General features: G+C 38.1%; 1 protein-coding gene across 1 annotated transcript in view; it reads right to left on the bottom strand.

Moving 5' to 3' along the window:
* Positions 1–21,073, bottom strand: part of MEIKIN (meiotic kinetochore factor) — an 83,268-nt gene that overhangs the window by 38,501 nt on the left and 23,694 nt on the right. The window contains exons 7-8 of the mRNA XM_073221620.1: positions 19,265–19,345; positions 14,836–14,955 (exon numbers count right to left, since the gene is read on the bottom strand). Of these exons, the coding sequence (XP_073077721.1) occupies positions 14,836–14,955; positions 19,265–19,345 (201 nt within the window). The remainder of the gene's footprint in view (positions 1–14,835; positions 14,956–19,264; positions 19,346–21,073) is intronic.

Genomic DNA, 21,073 nt, shown 5'->3' with positions numbered 1-21,073 from the left:
ATCCAAACCATAGAACTTACAACACCAAGAGTGAACCTTAATTTAAACTATGGCCTTTGGTGATTTCCTTTTTTTTCTCTTGACTTTTCTTTTCTTTTTTTCTTTTGGTATCATTAATCTACAATCACATGAGGAACATTATGTTTACTAGACTCTGCCCTTCACCAAGTCACCCCCACATGCCCCATTACAGTCACTGTCCATCAGCATAGTAAGATGCTGTAAAATCACTACTTCTCTCTGTTGCACTGCCCTCCCTGAGACCCCCTCTGCCACAACATGTGTGCTTATCGTAATGCCCCCTTTTCCATCTTATCCCTCCCTTCCCACCCCGCCTCCCCAGTCCCTCTCCCTTTGGTAACTGTTAGTCCATCAGTGGGTTCTGTGAGTCTGCTGCTGTTTTGTTCCTTCAGTTTATTCTTTGCTTTTATACTCCACAGATGAGTGAAATCATTTGGTACTTGTCTTTCTCTGCCTGGCTTATTTCACTGAGCATAATACCCTCTACCTCCATCCATGTTGTTGCAAATGGTAGAATGTGTTTTCTTCTTATGGCTGAATAATATTCCATTGTGTATATGTACCACAGCTTCTTTATCCATTCCTCTACTGATGAACACTTAGGTTGCTTCCATTTCTTGGCTATTGTAAATAGTGCTGCAATAAAGATAGGGATGCATATATCTTTTTCAAATTGGGCTGCTGCATTCTTAGGGTAAATTCCTAGAAGTGGGATTCCTGGTTCAAATGGTATTTCTATTTTGAGCCTTTTGAGGAACCTCCATACTGCTTTCCACAATGTTTGAACTAGTTTACATTCCCACCAGCAGTGTAGGAGGGTTCTCCTTTCTTGCATCCTCAACACCATTTGTTGTTGTCTGTCTTTTGGATAGTGGCCATCCTTACTGGTGTGAGGTGATATCTCATTGTGGTTTTAATTTGCATTTCTCTGATGATTAGTGAAGTGGAGCATCTTTTCATGTGTCTGTTGGTCATCTGAATTTCTTCTTTGGAGAAGTGTCTGTTCATATCCTCTGCCCATTTTTTAATTGGATTATTTGCTTTTTGTTTGTTGAGGTGCATGAGCTCTTTATATATTTTGGATGTCAACCCTTTATTGGATATGTCATTTATGAATATATTCTCCCATACTGTAGGATGCCTTTTTGTTTTATTGATGGTGTCCTTTGCTGTACAAAAGCTTTTCAGCTTCATATAGTCCCAGTTGTTCACTTTTGGTTTTGTTTCCCTTGCCAGGGGAGATATGTTCATGAAGAAATTGCTCATGTTTATGTCCAAGAGATTTTTCCTTATGTTTTTTTCTAAAAGTTTTATAGTTTCATGACTTACATTCAGGTCTTTGGTCCATTTCGAATTTACTTTTGTGTATGGGGTTAGACAATGATCCAGTTTCATTCTCTTACATGTAGCTGTCCAGTTTTGCCAACACCAGCTGTTGAAGGGGCTGTCATTTCCCCATTGTATTCCCATGGCTCCTTTGGTGTATATTAATTGACCATATATGTTTGGGTTAATATCTGGACTCTTTATTCTGTTTCACTGGTCTGTGGGTCTGTAGTACTTTTGCCAGTACAAAATTGTCTTGATTACTGTGGCTTTGTAGTAGAGCTGAAGTTAGGAAGCAAGATAGCCCCCTGCTTTATTCTTACTTCTCAGGATTGCTTTGGCTATTGAGGATCTTTTGTTGTTCCAAATGAATTTTAAAACTATTTGTTCCAGTTTGTTGAAGAATGCTGTTGGTATTATGATAGGAATTTCTTTGAATCTGTAGATTGTCTTAGGCAGGATGGCCATTTGGACAATATTAGTTCTTCCTACCGAAGAGCATGGGATGAATTTCCATTTGTTAGTGTCCTCTTTAATTTCTCTTAAGAGTGTCTTGTAGTTTTCAGGGTATAGGTCTTTCACTTCCTTGGTTAGGTTTATTCCTAGACATTTTTTTTATGCAATTGTGAATCAAATTGTTTTCCTGATTTTGTCTTTCAGTTAATTCATCATTAGTGTATAGGAATGCCACAGATTTCTATGTATTAATTTTGTATCCTGCAACTTTGTTGAATTCATATATTAGTTCTAGTAGTTTTTCAGTGGAGTCTTTAGGGTTTTTTTTTATGTACAATATCATGTGACCTGCAAATAGTGACAGTTTGACTTCTACAATACCAATCTGGATGCCTTATCTTTCTTTGTTTTGTCTGATTGCCATGGCTAGGACCTCCAGTACTATGTTGAATAACAGTGGGGAGAGTGGGCATCCCTGCCTTATTACCCATCTTAGTTGAAAAGCTTTCAGCTTCTCACTGTTAAGTATGATGTTAGCTTTGGGTTTGTCATATATGGCCTTTATTATGTTGAGGGACCTGTCCTTTATACCCATTTTGTTGGAGAGTTTTTATCATGAATGGATGTTGAATTTTATCAAATGCTTTTTCAGCATCTATGGAGATGATCATGTGGTTTTTGTCCTTCTTTTTGTTGATTTGGTGGATGATGTTGATGGATTTTTGAATGTTGTACCATCCTTGCATCCCTGAGATGAATCCCACTTGATCATGGTGTATGATCCTCTTGATGTATTTTTTCATTCGGTTTGCTAATATTTTGTTGAGTATTTTTGCATCTATGTTCATGAGGGATATTGGTCTGTAATTTCTTTTTATTTTGTGGTGTCTTTGCCTGGTTTTGGTTTTAGAGTGATGCTGGCTTCATAGAATGAGTTTGGGAGTATTACCTCCTCTTATATTTTTTGGCAAACTTTAAGGATGATGGGTATTATTTCTTCCCTAAATGTCTAATAAAACAGAGTGGTGCATCCATCTCGACCAGGGATTTTGTTCTTGGGTAGTTTTTTTGATTACCGATTTAATTTCATTGCTGGTGATTGGTCCATTTAGATTTTCTGTTTCTTTCTGAGTCAGTCTTGGAAGGTTGTATTTTCTAGAAAATTGTCCATTTCTTCTAGGTTATCCAGCTTGTTAGCATATAGGTTTTCATAGTATTCTCTAATAATTCTTTGTATTTCTGTGGTGTCCGTCATGATTTTTCCTCTCATTTCTGATTTTTTTATGTGTGTAGATTCCCTTTTTCTCTTAATAAGTCTGGCTAGAGGTTTATCTATTTTATTTTCTCAAAGAACCAGCTCTTGGCTGCATTGATTTTTTTCTATTGTTTTATTCTTCTCAATTTTATTTATTTCTGATCTTTATTATCTCCCTGCTTCTGCTTTCAGCCTCATTTGTTCTTTTTCCAGTTTCAATAATTGTGACTTTAGACTATTCATTTGGGATTGTTCTTCCTTCTTTAAATATGCCTGGATTGCTATATACTTTCCTCTTAGAACTGCCTTCGCTGCATCCCACAGAAGTTGGGGCTTTGTGCTGTTGTTGTCATTTCTCTCCATGTATTGCTTGATGTCTGTTTTAATTTGGTCATTGATCCATTGATTATTTAGGAGCATGTTGTTAAGCCTCCATGTGTTTGTGAGCCTTTTTGTTTTCTTTGTACAATTTATTTCTAGTTTTATACCTTTGTGATCTGAGAAATTGGTTGGTAGAATTTCAATCTTTTTTAATTTACTGAGGCTATTTTTGTGGCCTATTATGTGGTCTATTCTGAAGAATGTTCCATGTGCACTTGAGAATAAGGTGTATGCTGCTGCTTTTGGGTGTAGAGTTCTGTAGATGTCTGTTAGGTCCATATGTTCTAGTGCATTTTTCAGTGCCTCTGTGTCCTTACTTTCTGTCTGATGCATCTGTCCTTTGGAGTGAGTGGTGTGTTGAAGTCTCCTAAAATGAATGCATTGCATTCTATTTCCTCCTTTAATTCTGTTAATATTTGTTTCACATATGTCGGTGCTCCTGTGTTGGGTGCTTAGATATTTATGATAGTTGTATCCTCTTGTTGGAGTGACCCCTTTATCATTATGTAATGTCCTTCTTTATCTCTTGTTACTTTCTTTGTTTTAAAGTCTATTTTGTCTGATACCAGAATTGCAACATCTGCTTTTTTCTCCCTATTGTTTGCATGAAATATCTTTTTCCATCCCTTCACTTTTAGTCTGTGTATGTCTTTGGGTTTGAGGTGAGTCTCTTGAAAGCAGCATATAGATGGGTCTTTCTTGCTTATCCATTCTATTACTCTGTGTCTTTTTATTGGTGCATTCAGTCCATTTACATTTAGGGTGATTATCAATAGACATGTAAGTATTGCCATTGCAGGCTTTGGATTCATGGTTACCAAAGATTCAAGGGTAGCTTCTTTACTATCTAACATCTAACTTCAATTCACTTATTACACTATTATAAACACAGTCTGATGATTCTTTATTTCTCTCTCTTCTTATTCTTCCTCCTCCACTCTTTATATGTTAGGTGTTTTATTCTGTACTCTTATGTGTTTACCTTGACTGGTTTTGTGGATAGCTGGTTTTATTTTTTGCCTTTAGTTAGTATTTGGTTGATCTGCTTTCTTTGCTGTGATTTTATTTTCTCTGGTGACATCTATTTAGCCTTAGGAGAACTTCCATCTAGAGCAGTCCCTGTAGAGGTGGTTTGTGGGAGGCAAATTCCCTCAAGTTTTGCTTATCTGGAAATTTTTTAATCCCTCATTCAAATTTAAATGATAATATTGCTGGATATAATATTCTTGGTTCAAGGCCCTTCTGTTTCATTGCATTAAATATATCATGCCATTCTCTTCCGGCCTGTTTCTGTTGTGAAAGTTTCTGTTGAGAAGTCTAATGATACCCTGATGGGTTTTCCTTTTTAGGTGATCTTTTTTCTCTCTCTGGCTGCCTTTAATATTCTGTCCTTGTGTTTTATCTTTGCCATTTTAATTATTACATGTCTTGGTGTTGTCCTCCTTGGGTCCCTTGTGTTGAGAGATCTGTGGGCTTCCATGGTGTGAGAGACTATTTCCTTCTCCAGATTGGGGAAGTTTTCAGCAATTATTTCTTCAAAGACACTTCCTATCCCTTTTTCTCTCTTCTTCTTCTGGTACACCTATTGTGTGAATATTTTTCTGTTTGAAATTATCACACAGTTCTCTTAATATTCTTTCAATCCTAGAGATCCTTTTATCTCTCTTTGCCTCAGCTTCTCTGTATTCCTGCTCTCTGATTTCTATTCCATTAACAGGCTCTTGCACCTCATCCAGTCTGCTCTTAAGTTCTTCTATAGATAGTTTCATTTCTGTTATTCCCCTCCAGACTTCATCCCTAGCTCTTGCATTTTTCTCTGTAGCTCTTTCAGCATAGTTATGACTTTTATTTTGAATTCTTTTTTAGGAAGATTGGTTATATCAATCTTGCCAGGCCCTCTCTCTGGCATTGTTTGAGTGATTTTGGACTGTACCAGGTTCTCTGCCTTTTCATGGCGATAGAAATGATTGCCAGCAAGTGGCATGTGTGTCAGCTGGAAAAACAAAGTCTCTTCCTGCTTGCTGGTTGCCTTGCCCTTCTCTGCTGCCTATACCAGTTACCCACACACAGGGAGCAGTCTCTGGGTTAATCCCCCAAGGAAGGGTGGCCCTCGGGATGGCCTAGTACACTGCTGGGGGTCACAGGTACGTGGAGTGTGCTCTCCTGTGAGAACGGCACCCCTTCATGCCTTCTGGACTTTGCTCCAGTTTCCTCTGCCTGTGCTGGGAAGCTGCACACTGGGGGCAGCCCCTGGGTCTGGCCTGGGTAGCTTCATGGTGGGAGAAGACTCTGTGTGGTTGCTGTGGGCGGGGCTGCTTCCCAGCTAGTCTGCAGCAATGGCAGGTTAGCTGGTTTGTTTGCAGTGCAAGCAGGGGTGGGGGAATGAATGGCAGGCTGCTTATCACTGTGAGGGGCTTCAGAACTGTGTTGCCACCCATGGCGTTAGGGCACCTAAAGTTCCTTAAGATTCCCAGCCTACTGGGCTGAATGTGCCAGGGCGATTTTGTCCACCTGTTATACCCTTGTCCCTTTAATACTTTTAAAGTGCCTGCTTTTCTTTTGTCCCAGGGGAGCCAGCTGTGGGGACCCACTCATAGTCTCTGTCTTGGATTTTATTTTTCCCTTTCTCTAATATCCAGCACACCATGCTATGTGTGTCTATGCTCCCTGTGCAGATTACTAGTGCTGGTTATTTAGCAGTCCTGTGCTTCTGCTCCCTCCCCACTCTGATTCTTTTCCTCCTGCCGGTGAGCTGGGGTGGGGGGAGTGCTCGGATCCTACCGGGTCACGGCTTTGTATCTTACCCTTTCCATGGGATGCTGAGTTCTCGCATATATAGATGTAGCCTGGCTGTTGTACTGTACCTTCTGGTCTCTCTTTGAGGAATAGTTGTATTCGCTGTATTTTCAATATATATATGGTTTTGAGAAGAGATTTCTGCTGCCCTGCTCATGCTGCTATATTCCTGTTGAGTGCCCCAGAGAGGTTTTAATTGTAGTTTACTTCGTCCCCAAAAATAGAATTCCGGGTCTAGCGGGCTTCACTAGGAATTCTACCAGACATTTAAGGCAGAAATAGTATTAGTTCTTTTCCAGAAAATTAAGTGGGAAAATACTTCTCAACTCGGTTTGTGAAGCTAGCATTACTCTGATACCAAACCTAGTCACAGACATTAAAATAAAATAAAACTACAGATTGTCATGAACATAAAGGCAAAATTTCTAAAAAGCAATTCAGCAAATAAAATCCAAAAATATATAAAAACAAAAATACACCACAACCAAGTGTAGTTTATTCCAGGATGCAGAGTTAGTTTAACATTAGAGCATCAATCAGTATATTCAATTCACCATCATCATCAATTTGCCATATTAACAAGCAGACAAAGAAAAATCCTATGATCATCTCAATAGACACAAAAGTGCATTTGGCAAAAATCCAACATCCATTCCTGATAACAACTCTAAAGCATATTAGGAATAGAAGGGAAATTCCTCAACCTAAGAAAGCCTACAGCTAATCTCTTACGTAACAGGGAATTACTGGATGCTTTCTCTTGAAGCAGAGAAACAAGGCAAGCATGCTGCTCTCTGCACTGCTCTCATTCAGTGTTGTACAGGAGTGTCTTGCCAATTAGACAAGGAAAAAAAGACATTCAGATTGGAAAAAAGCAGTACATCTGGTTTTATTCACAGACAACATAATAGCCTGTGGTATGAAGGGACATTAAGAGGGAAAAAACCTACTAGGACTATTAATAATTAAGTTTAGCAAGTTTGCAGTGTACTTGTTATGAACTGAATATTTGTGTCACCACAAAATTAACATGTTGAAGCCCTAACCCCACAGTGAGACTGTATTTGGATACAGGGTCTGCAAAAGGGTGATAAAGGTTACTTACATGAGTTCATAATGGCTGTTGTCCTTGTAAGAAGAGAAAGAAGCACCAGGGCTCTTTCTCACTGCAGAGAGAAAAGGCCATATGAAGTCACTGCAAGAACATGGTCATCTACAGGCTAGGAAGAGAGCCCTGCCTGGCATGGAATAGGCCAGCTCCTTGGTCTTGGACTTCCAGCCTCCAGAACAGTGAAGAGATACATTTCTATTGTTTTAAACCACCCAGTCTATGGTATTTTGTTATGGTAGCCCAAGCAGATTAATACAATGATCAATATACAGAAAAAATTGTATGTCTATATGCTAACAACAAATAGAAACTGAAGTTAAGAATACCATTTACAATGGCCTCAAAAATATGAAATACTGTCATCACATGGTAAATAATGATATCAGGTAGGAATAATGACCTGTACAGTGAAAACTACAAAACATTTCTAAGAGAAATTAGAGATCTAAGTAAATAGATAGGGTTCTTGGGTTAGAAAAGTCAATGTTATGTCAACTGTCTGCAAATTAATCTATACATTCAATGCTATCCTAATCAGAACCCCATCAGATTTTTTTTTGTAGAAATTGACGAGCTGATTCTAAAATTCATATAGAAATGCAAAGGACCTGGAATAGCCAGAACAACTGAAAAAGAAGAACAGTTAGAAGGCTAACATTATTTGATTTCAAGAATTATTATAGTGCCACATTATTATAAATATTTATAATATTATAAATATTATAGTGCCACATTATTCAACACTGTACTGGCACAAAGATAGACAAGTAGATCAATGTAACAATACAAATAGTCCAGACACAAACCCATACAAATAAAGAGATAACTGTTTTTCAACAAAGGTGCAAAGGCAATACAGTGGAGGAAGGATAGTTTTTCAACTTATGGTGCAAGGATGATTGAATGCCCTTTGCAAAAAAAGAATTTAAATCTATACCTCACATCATATACAAAAATGAATGCATAGACATAAATACAAAACTTTAAACCATAAAAACGTCTAGAAAGTGCATAGGAGAAAATCTTTGTGACCTTGGGTTGGGCAAAGATTTCTTGGCTATGATAACAAAGGCACACCCTATAAAAAAAGAAAAAACAGACAAGTTGTATTTCATAAAAATTAAAAACTTATGTTCTTCAAGTGACACTGTTTTGCAAGAAACTACATGTTGTCTGATTCCATTTATATGAAATGGCCAGAAAAGGCAACTCTAGAGACAAGAGTAAATTAGCATTGGCTGGGGCTGTGGGTAAGAACAGGACTTAAAGGACTTAACTGTAAATGGGCATGGGGGATCTACTGAGGGGCATGAAATTATTATAAAACTGACATATGTGATGGTTGCACCACTCTATAAATTTACTAAAAATCATTGAATTGTAAATTAGAAATGGGTGAATTGTATGATAGGTAAAATATAACACAAAAAGGTTTGTTTTTTCATTCTTTTTAAAAAGATGGTGGAATGGATGAAAAGACAAGATGCAGACTAGGAGAATATTTTTCAAAGTATGTACATTTAAAAGGATTTGAATACAGAGTATATAAAGAATGATCAAAACTTTATAATGAGAAAATTAACTATTTTTTATAAAACAGGCAAAAGATTTGAGCAGATAACATCACCAAAGAAGATATACAGATGGCAAATATGCACATGAAAAAGGGAGCAACATCATTAGTCATTAGGGTAATGTAAATTAAAACCACAGTAAGATATCACTTCATACCTATTAGAATGGTTCAAATTAAAAGACTGATCATACTAAGTGTTGGGTGTAGAGAAACTCTAAGTCTAAAACATTGCTGCTAGAAATGTAAAATGGGATAACCACTTTGGAAAACAGTTTGGCAGTTTCCACTCTTGGGTATTTACCCCAGACAAAAGGAAATACACAACCATACTGTTAAAGAAGAAATTATTCTGGTTCTTGTTAAAATAATAAGGGAGACTAAGGCTATTACAATAGGGTACTGCAACAGGGGCAAGAGACTGGGCCCAACTCCAAACACAGCAAAGACATCTAGGGATTTATAGCCAATGAACAAGATCAGAGTGAGGGCACCAGTGGTTGGGAAACTACTGAGACATCAAAGGTAAGGGGATTCTTGCTTAACTGACTTGTGATATTGAAGTAGATCAGGAACATGGGACAAGCATCATGACTAATTTTTCCTGCCTATGATGAAAAATGCCAAGATATAAACAGTATAGTTAGAACAAGAGGGACTCCATCTTAAGGCTAAGATTCCATTTTGAAAACCAGGGAGTTAGGAAGATTCCTAACATATTTTATGGCAATCAGACAATAACCTATCCTACTTAAGGTAGCACAAGTAGTCATAAATGACATCTTCCCAGTGCTTGAGGGTAACCACTATCTTGGAGAGGAGCAGGATCAAGAAATTCCTTGTGTTAAGTTTATCTTACAGAATATCTAGAGGACAGATTATGGAAGATGACATAATGTCTCTCACTGGAGACAGACATCATGAGACCACACGTCAAACATATCGCACCCCCTAACACTCCCCCACACTGGCCTAGCCCTTTGCCCCATTCTTTAAATCCTTAAAAGACACAAATCCTAAGCTTTCAGGGTGCCACCTCTCAGGTTGTTTGCATTTCCCTTTTTTCAAGTGCATACTTTTTGCCTTAAATAAAGACTTCTCACTGTTCAACTTACTGCATTTTGTCTCTGTCCTCTTCTAGTGGTGTCTTTGTTGCTTTGCTATTTCATCCAATCTTCTAGACATAAGCACAGTCTTCACTCTGTCCTACTTCAGACAAGTAGGGAGGGGCTACCAAGATCTCTGATACAGGCTTGCAAGTTCCCGTCTTCTGGGTGACCTGGACAGGGCTGCAGCTGTACAATCAAGCTCTTCAGTGGCCTGCCTGAAAACCTCCTTTCTTTGCTTTGGGAAGTTTTCAGAACATAATCTCTCTCCATCCAGTGCTCTGCAGCTCCCCCAAATCCTGGGTGGGAGGGACTTAGTTCCCATGCTGTGCAGATCCAAGCGGACCCTGGACACCAGGTGACCCAGGCTTTAAGAGTTGGCAAGGGATCTGCCCTCTGCCAAGCTGGCATTCAGTGAGCTTCCCTTTCCTCCTTCTGCTGTTCTTTGCTCTCAGATGCCATTCCCTGCTGCTTCCGCTTTAATGAATCCTGCATTACCTACATTTGTCTGACCTACTCCAGAATTCTTTCTTGTTCAGAGACAAGAAACCTCCTGTTTAGGCTGAGGTTTCTCACCTAGGGCACAGGGAGAGACCTCCTCAGATGCAGCTGCCTGACAACAATATTGTGATTTATAATAAGAAATGTGTATTTGGTCTTCATTCCTGTTTCTGGCACAGAACTCCTAAAACCCCTGTAATTTCCTAAACGATGAAAGCAAAAAAGGTGTCTTTCGTTATGTTAATGAGGTGACTTCTGGACTACACCTAAGGATGGGGGCTGGTTGCCACAGGAACCAAGCAAGTAACTAGAGGACTGAACTTTCAGGCTCACCCTGTGACCTCCAGGGAGGAGAGGGAGGCTGGAGGTTGATTTAATCTCTAATGGCCAATGATTTAGTCAATCAGATCTATAAAATTAAGTCTCAATAAAAACCCAAAAGGACAGGGTTGAAAGCTTCCATGTTGGTGAATACATGGACATTCCAGGAGACTGCCTAAGAAAAAACATGAAAGCTCCACACCCTTTCCCCACAGCTTGCCCTCTGCATCTCTTCTGTATGGCTAACCTGAATTATATCCTTTTACAGAAACCTTGTAATATAGTAAGTAAAATGTTTCTCTGAGTTCTGTGAGTCACTCTAGCCACAAATTAATAAAACCCAAGGAGGGGGTCATGGGAAACCCTGATTTATAGCAAGTTGCTCAGAAGTACAGGTAAAAACCTAGACTTGTGACTGGCATCTGAAGTCCAAGGAGGAGGGTTAACCTCCAATATGTCACCGGTCCATCAGAAACTCAGGCAACAACCTGGGCTTGTGACTGGTGTCCTAAGTGGAGGGTGCTCTTGTGAGACTAATCCCTGTACCTATGGGACCTGATACTATCTCCAGGTAGACAGTGTCAGAACTGAGTTGAATTCTAGGACACCCAGCTGCTGTTTGTTGGAGGGATGAGGAAAAACCCCTCTCCTCAATGTACTTTGAAACTGGATCCAGGAACCTAATTAGACCTAAATCAGACCTAACTATACTTAAGGATTGGTTGAGTGATCAGATATTATGGGTGGGGGACTCTCTCCAAACTGGCTTAGAATTCTTGCTAAAACCGTAGTCCCCAAGGATGAAGCCCAAGGTCAAGGCCAAGTTGAGGAGGGCTCGGAGGAGGCTAACTAAGGCTTGATCAGGGGAGTGTCTGTCACTACAAACACTTGCACATGAATGCTTCTAGCAGCTGAACAGTCCAGATGTCCACGAGCAGGTGAATGGGTGGGTATATTTGGCACACCATCCAGAGGAACACTACTTGGCAATAAAGAAGGACCAAGCTATTGATACACTCAACAATAGGGCTGAATCTCATAATAATTATGCTGAGTCAAAGAAACCAGGCCAAATAAATCCATCCCCTTTACTCCTGAGTGACTCAAAACTCTAGAAAATGTTACAATCTATAATAACAGTAACTGGATCAGTAGTTGCATAGGCAGCAGGGGCAAGGATGAAATTATAAAGCGGTGAGCAAAAAATTTTGGGTTGGTGGGTATTTTCACTCTTGGTTGTGGTGGTTGTTTCACAGGTGCATGCATATGAAAACTTTCAAATTGTACACTTTAAATATGTGTACTTTATTGCATGTCAATTATTCCTCCATTAAAGATTCTTTTTTAAAAAGTAATAGTTCCCAGTTTCAATGGGGCTCTCAACAATGTGCTTTAGTCTTGTGTTTCCCTAATTCTTCCATTGGCCCAAACTTCTATTTCAAACTATTTCTACTTTCCTTCAGCCTCTTACCCTACATTCCTTCCCTCTCTCCACTTCCCTCTCTCCTACTGCCTACCCACCCTGTCTCTGCAGATTATCCATCGAATTACTTCTAGCCTCAGCCTTCGAAAATCTGTTCTCCACTGCTGGAGTCAGAAAATACTTTATGCAAGAACATATGATACCATCTCCTGTTCACAATCCTTTATGGACTCCCCTCAGGAAAAAATCCAAGTTGTTTAATATGGATTCCAAGGGCCTTTAAAATCTTGGCCTTTATTTAACCTTCACAATCTCTTCCCCAGCTTCCTCCTTACCACCCAGATCCCCACCCTCACCCCAGGGTCACACTGAAAAGGCCTCGCTACACTGAACCACTATACGTCCTTAAAGCTGTGCCTGTTTCTTCCTTTTCTTCTCTACCTCTTCCTCTCCTACCCTTTCTGTCTGTTCCCACTCCCCTTCTTTCTGGCCCTTTCCCTCTCCTCCTTTCTCTTTTTCTGCTCATCTCCTCTCTACTTCCAGCCCCCAACCCCACAGCTCTTAGTTTTTTGGTTTTTTTTTTTTTAGGAGAGCAAGACAGAGGGTTTTATTTATGGAGAAAGTGAAAGGACAGAGCTCCTGGTTCACTCCAGGAGGGGACAGGAGAGCCGAGCCCCAGGGTGGTGCATTGTCTAAGTTTTGTGTTTTTTTTGGTATCATTAATCTACAATTACATGAGCAACATTATGCTTACTAGACTCCCCCCATTATCAAGTCCCCACCACATACCCCATTACAGTCACTGTCCATCAGTGTAGTAAGATGCTATAGAGTCACTACTTGTCTTCTCTGTGTTTACTGCCTTCCCTGTGCCCCCCCACACCTACATTATGTGTGCTAATCATAATGCCCCTTTTTTTCCCCTTATCCTTCCCTTCCCACTCATCCTTCCCAGTCCCTTTCCCTTTGGCAACTGTTAGTCCATTCTTGGGTTCTGCAAGTCTCCTGCTGTTTTGTTACTTTAGGTTTTTCTTTTTTCTTATACTCCACAGATGAGTGAAATCATTTGATACTTGTCTTTCTCTGCCTGGCTTATTTCACTGAGCATAATACCCTCTATCTCCATCCATGTTGTTGCAAATGGTAGGATTTGTTTTCTTCTTATGGCTGATAATATTCCATTATGTATATGTACCACAGCTTCTTTATCCATTCATCTACTGATGGACACTTAGGTTGCTTCCATATTTTGGCTATTGTAAATAGTGCTGCGATAAACTTGGGGGTGCATATGTCCTTTTCAAACTGGGATCCTGCATTCTTAAATTCCTAGAAGTGGGAATCCTGGGTCAAATGGTATTTCTATTTTGAGTTTTATGAGGAACCTCTATACTGTTTTCCACAATGGTTGAACTAGTTTACATTCCCACCAGCAGTGTAGGAGGGGTCCCCTTTCTTCACATCCTCACCAACATTTGTTGTTGTTTGTCTTTTGGATAGTGGCCATCCTAACTGGTGTGAGGTGATATCTCATTGTGGTTTTAATTTGCATTTCTCTGATGATTAGCGATGTGGAGCATCTTTTTATGTGTCTGTTGGCCATCTGAATTTCTTCTTTGGAGAATTGTCTCTTCATATCCTCTGCCCATTTTTTAATTGGATTATTTGCTTTTTGTTTGTTGAGGTGCATGGGCTGATTTATATATTTTGGATGTCAACCCCTTATTGGGTATGTCATTTATGAATATATTCTCCCATACTGTAAGATGCCTTTTTGTTCTATTGATGGTGTCCTTTGCTGTACAGAAGCTTTTCAGCTTGATATAGTCCCACTTGTTCATTTTTGCTTTTGTTTCCCTTGCCTGGGGAAATATGTTCATGAAGAAGTTGCTCACGTTTATGTCCAAGAGATTTTTGCCTATGTTTTTTCCTAAGAGTTTTATAGTTTCATGACTTGTGTTCAGGTCTTTGATCCATTTCTAATTCACTTTTGTGTATGGGGTTAGACAATGATCCAGTTTCATTCTCGTTGTCCAGTTTTGCCAACACCAGCTGTTGAAGAGGCTGTCATTTCCCCATTGTGATGTCCATGGCTCCTTTATTGTATATTAATTGACCATATGTTTGGGTTAATATCTGGACTCTCTATTCTGTTCCACTGGTCTGTGGGTCTGTTCTTGTGCCAGTACCAAATTGTCCTGATTACCCACAGCTCTTAGTTTTATATCTTCTTTATTAATGGAGCACAGTATTTTCATATATGCATCTTAACATAATGAGATTGGTAACCAAAATTTATATATACCAAACTGAGTTTTTAATCAGTATTAGGATAATACTGATTCCTTGAGCTGTTGAACACCCTCAAGTCCTTACCATGTAAAGTGTTTTGGCTGTGGAAGCCTAAGACCCTTTATTTGGAATTGTAACTGATTGCTAACGTCCCATGTAGGTGATGTTACTTTCAACTGAGTTACAGATTTCTTAAAGTATCTCATATACAGAGTATCTAATATAATAGTAATTATTTCTTTTAGCAATTGAAGAAAATAATGAAAATACTACCTCATTTGAAGAATTTTCTTGCAAACTTGACACAGGAACAATTTCATTTGAATTAACATAATTGCTGACATGTGGAAATAGCTCTTCAAAAGACGCTTTTTGCACTGAGGACAAATCAATCTATAAAAGAAGATTATAATACTCTTTAGCTTGAAAGTAATGTTTTAAAGAGGAAATTTTATTTGCTATAGTATCACTTAATTTTTCCCTGTTTATTTATCTAAATCTAATTAATTTGTCAAGTGCCTACTAAATGAAATTCACCTACCCAGCTACCACACGCCCTGGAAAAATTTGCCTGCTCTTTTCCTTAAATGTCAGCTTTCCCCAGTAATATGCCCTTGACCTCTTCTTGCCTATCAATAACTACCAGAGACTTCAAAATCTCTAACATAGAGCACTTCTTGAGTATCACATCCATATTGCTATTAGGTTGTTGAAATCACCACATATTTCTACATCAAACTCAACATATTTAAAACCAAATTCATGATCCACACTCTTCAGGCTGGGACTCCAAGAAGCTTTGTCATGTTGGCCAGCTAGATCTGACCAGAGTAATCTGGCCTGATCCTAGGCTAGAATACACATGTGCATGGGTGCCCAGAAAGTTTTATTAGCTCTACTGGATAAGAAGCGGTGGGTGTCCACCACTGCCTAACTGGTCCCCTTCTTAGGAGGACAGGACAACTTCATGCCTATCTATGTGTATCTTATAACAATGCTAAGAAGGCCACATTAAAGTGAGACCATGGAAAATAAAATTCTCCCAAAGTCCTTGAGCCAACTAGCCTTCTATAGCCTTCTATGCCAGTCAAAGACTGATAGCTTGTAATTGGGGTAGATCTACATGCCTCATTTGGTGGCAGCAAGCTGTAGAATGACCCAAAGGGTGATTACTCTCAGACTCATTTGGTGGAAAAAGTGTAGACCTTAAAACATCAAGCCATTAAATATTCTCAAAAGTATTTTTATTTATTAAAAGACACCAGTATTCACCCACAGAATGGGAGAAAATATTTGTAAATCACTTATCTTATAAAGATCTAGTATCTAGATTATATAAAGAAAAACTCAACAATAAAAAAGACAACCTAATTTAAAAATAGGTAAAAGGATCTGAGTAGACATTTCTCTAAAAAAGATACACAAATGGCCACTAGGCTCAAGTGTAAAATCGCAATGAGATACCACTTCAAACCCAAAAAGATGGATTATAATAAGTGTTGGTGAGAATATGGACAATAAGATCACTCATATGCTGCTAGGAATGTGTAAAAGGTCCAAACCACTTTGGAAAATAGTCTAGCAGTTCTTCTAATGAATAAACATAGAATTGCTATATAACCCAGCAATTTTACTCCTAGGTATATACTCTAGAGAAATGAAAACATACATTCAAACAAAGGCTTATACTAAAATGTTTATAGCAACATTATTAATAAAGGCCGGAAGGTGGAAATAACCAAAATGATCATCAACATAATGGAATATTATTCAGCCATGAATAGGAAAGAAAATGAATATATGTTACAATATGAATGAACTTTGAAAATTTATGCTAAATGAAAGGAGCCACTTATAAAAGACTACATATTACATTAGTCATTCATATAAAATGTCCAGGACAGGGAAATCCACAGAGATGGAAAGTAGATTAGGGGTTGTTTAGGGTTAGAAAGTGGGATTGAGGCATAAAGTGGTAATAACTAAAGAGCATGGGGTTTCTTTTTGAGCTGATAAAAATAATTCTAAGTTTACTGTGGTGATGATTCCATATATCTGTAAATATACTAAAGCCCACTAATTTTATACTCTAATAGGTGTATTTTGTGATATGTGAATTATACCTCAAAAAAGCTGTTTTGAAAAATCCCACTATAAAAAAATGTTCAACATATAGTTACCATGTGACTCAGCAATTCTACTTTCACTTCCAAGTATATACCCAAGAAAACAAAACATATTCACACAAAAACCTGTACATGAACATTTATAGCAATATTATTCATCCAAATGCCCATAAACTGATGAATTAGTGGTCTATTCTTACAATGGATATTACTCGGCCATAAATAAGAAACAATGTACATGCTATAATGTGGATGAACTTTGACAACATTATCCTAAGTGAAAGAAGCCAGACACAAAAGGCCACATATTGTATGAGTCCACTTAGGAGAAATAGCCAAGATGAGCAAACCTATATAGACAGAAAACAGACTTGTAATTCCTAGGAGCTAGAGGGTGAGATGGAGGGACTGTGACAGCTCATGGAATGATGAAAAATGCTTTTAAATTGTGGGGATTGGTGCATAACCTTATGACTATACAAAAACCGCTAAACTCACACTTCAGCATGTTTAATTTTATAAAATGTGAATTATAGCTCAATTTTAAAAAGATGTTGGAATTTATAAATTAGTCATTAAATTAGTTTTGCTGGGGAAAAAACTCATTTTGGACATTTATCCCTCATCTATACATTTTAACCCCAAATAGCAAACAAAAATATAGAAAATGAAACACTTTCTAGAAAACTATTAATCTTTAGAACACCGGAAAGATTGTGAGCAGAGTGTTAGCAGAAACCTTTTCTCCAGCTTAAAAACTGATCTTTGATTAACTCTCTAGCTCTGTTCCACCAGAAAACAACAAAAGTGAGAATATCGACTGTATAACTAGGCAACATTGCTTATGGTAAAAACAATGTCTGATTGGTTAATTGTATCTGGACTGGGAAGACGTATACGTGCACTATTAATAAATGCATTATAAATAAATACTGTAAAAGATACCATGCTCTGGGTTTCCCTGCCTCTTGTAATTAGGCATTTTGATTAGGCACTGTAGGGACCCTGGAAGCTATGTCTATGTGTTAATGCAAAAGATACTAGACCTCACCTCCTTGTACCTGAGCTGTCCCCAGACTGTATGTAAGCTGCTGCATGTGTTCTGTGAGGAATGCTTTCACTGAAGTGAAACACCTGATTCTGCCCTACTTGCAAAATGTATTCCCATTGTTTCGCTGAACTTAAGAAGAAATCTGGTTGGGTAAGAGCTAAAGACTCTTAGGGAAAAACAGAGCGGGTAAAGTTCATGATGTTGGATTTCACAATCATTTCTTGGCTATGACACCAAAGCACAGGCAAAGAAAAAAACTGCTAAATTGGGACTACATAAAAATTAAACTGTTGCACATCAAAGGATACTATCAACAGAATGAGAAGGTAGCCCACAGAATGGGAGAAGATATTTGCAAACCATGTATCTGATAAGTGGCTAAAAAACATTCTATATAAAGAACGTCTACACCTCAACACAAAAACATAAATAAAATATACAATGTTATTTAAAAATTGGGTAGAGGACTTCAATAGACATTTCTCAAAAGAAAATAAACAAATGGCCAATAATCATGTGAAAAGATACTCAACATCACTAGCCATTAGGGAAAAATAAATGAAAAACACAATGAGATACCATCTTACATCCATGAGGATGGCTATTATTTTTTTTAAAACAGAAAATAACACGTGTTGACAAGGATGTAGAGAACACTTGTGCATTGTTAGTGGGAATGTAAACTAGTACAGCTGCTATGGAAAATGGTATGGCAGTTCCTCAAAAAGTTAAAATGAGAATTATCATATGATCTCGCAGTTCGACTTTGAAGTATATAGCCAAAATAATTGAAAGCAGGGACATGGAGAGATATTTGTACAGCCATACTCATCACAGCATTATTCACAATAGCTAAAAGATGGAAGCAACCCAAATGTCCATAGACAGAAGAACAGACAAATAAAATATGGTATGTACATCAAATGGAATATTATTCAGCCTCAAAAGAGGAAAGAAATGCTGATACATGCTACAACATGGAAGAAACTTGAAGACATTATGATAAGTGAAATAAGCCGGTCACAAAAGGACAAATACTTATGATTCCATTTACACAAAGTGCCTTGAACAGTCAACTTCATAGAGACAGAAAGGCACATGGGTGGTTTCCAGGGATTGGGGTAGAGGAGGAATGGGGAATTACTGCTTAATGGGCATGGAATTTCAGTATTGCAAGATGAAAAAAGTTCTGGATATGGATACTGCTGATGGCTGCACAACAATGTGAATGTACTTGAACTGTACACTTAAAATTGGTTAAAATGGTTAAAATGGTAAATTTTATATTATGCATACTTTGCCACAAAAGAAAAAGATAGAAGAATGCTAGTTAATACTGCAGTATTCTAATCTTTCTTTCATGTATAGCAGTAGTTGGAGCACTTCCAGTGAAAGTGTGCTTATGCAGCAGAAAAATACAGACATTATTTTCTACATACAATGTTTTCCTGGTGCAAGAGAAAAATAATGGTGGTGGGTGGGGGCCAGAAAATAGATACTACAAGTTCCAAGCACTAATACTTACCACTAAAGCACCTTTTTGTGAAGATGGAGTACTTGTTAACGGGCCTCTGCTTTTCTCACCTTGGGTACTGGGATTTGTGTTCTGTCAATGATTTGTGAAACAGGGGATTGGAACAGCAGAAAGAAATAAAATAATACAGTAAGAACACAATTTAAAATTAGTATACTAGATCATAATGTATTATAGTAATAAAATTAATCTGTGAATTAAATTTTAAACAATTTGACAGGTAACTAAAGAATTTTCTGGCTTGAGATAGGTCAAACAAATACCAAGAGAACTCTACAGTCTAAAAACTGTTTAAAAATATTTTGGTTAAAATTATTATTAATTTAGGAAGAAAAGCTAATTAAAGCTTTCATTGGAAATGGTGCTTTGATTATCTTTGATAACTGTTAAGAAGAGTATTTTACTTTTAGTATTTATTTAATTTCTAGTATATTATTGTACTTTTTATGGAAATGGATTATAAGTTATTTCTGAAACTGTTAAAACATATATATAAGCAAGGATAATCAGTTTAAAATACATACATTTAAATGTATATACATACTTTCATTTATAGAACAGCAAAGTTCAAGAAATGATAATGTAGGATACAAACCTGATTTCTATTTCTTGAAGATGCAAAGAGACAGGTGGACAAATCAAGAAAGATCAAATGACAGAGAAAATAGTGAATGACAGGATCAGAGAGCTAAAAACCTTAAAAAACAGGCAGGGAAACAGATGTAGGGTATGGGAGAAGACAGAGGGTCGGAGTAGGAAGGGAGGGAAGGAATAAGGGGAGATAGGCAGGATGGGGAGATGAAAAAGAGGAAAAAAGTAAGGAAGACTGTGAGGTGAGAGACAGGGAGAAGACAGAACAACAGCAACTGTGAGCAGAAAAACAGAGATTAACAGTCAGAGATAGAGAAGGACAGACAGAGATCAAGGCAGAGACACAGAGAAGAGAGAGACAGTGCTTAAGATTTCAAGGCAAAAAACAAAACCAGGGAGAGAAAAGACAGAGAAACAGGTAGAGGCAGAGCAGAAACAGTGACAGAGATGGTCAGAGACAGAAGATAGGCAGCTTTATTTTTAGCAGTCAGCTGCCTTTTAACTCTTGGATTCCATGAAACAATAGTCCCTCTGATATATTTCTTTGAATAGGTGTGTATTATATGCTGCCAAGTCTGGAACCCAAAGTCAGAGTTAAAACTTGAACATCACAGGAAAGTTGTGTAAGGTTTCCTTTTTTCTTTCTGGCTTAAAATCTCTTAAAAACAGTTGCTTGTTTAAGAAATAATCTGGACTCGTTTATTAGAAAAACTTTTATTTAAAAAATGTATGTGTGTACTTACCTGCTATACTGAATATGTCAGCTCTCTCCTTTATTAGCTATATAATCTTTTAATATCTTCATCTGAACAATGAGGATTATTCTTACCCCTAGGGATTGCTAAAGAGAACCTATGGTGCCTGGAGAGTAGGAGATACTCAATGATAGTTGTAATTATCATCACTGTGGCAGCCACAGAGGTGCTCTGCTCAGATCTCCTTAATCAAAGAGCTGGCAGTCAGCGGACAGACCAGCTACAAAAGCTTTACCATCTGCTTCAGATTTTGGGCTGAGGCCACTGCCTCTTCCAGCAGCCCTCCAGCAACATCTGAGCAAAGCCACCCAACATCAGACTCCTGCAACGGACAATTTTTGCTCCAGACCTCCCACTGGGAGAGCTTTCATCAGATCTTCATCGAGGACTGAGGCTACCTGCCTAATTCTGCTTCCTCCTAGCTCTCCTCTGTTTATTATCCCCTCCAATATTC

Source organism: Manis javanica, chromosome 14 (assembly GCF_040802235.1).
Source record: "Manis javanica isolate MJ-LG chromosome 14, MJ_LKY, whole genome shotgun sequence".
Taxonomy (NCBI): Eukaryota; Metazoa; Chordata; class Mammalia; order Pholidota; family Manidae; genus Manis; species Manis javanica.
Note: the sequence above shows the minus strand (reverse complement) of the source record. Positions and strands in the feature narration are given on the sequence as shown.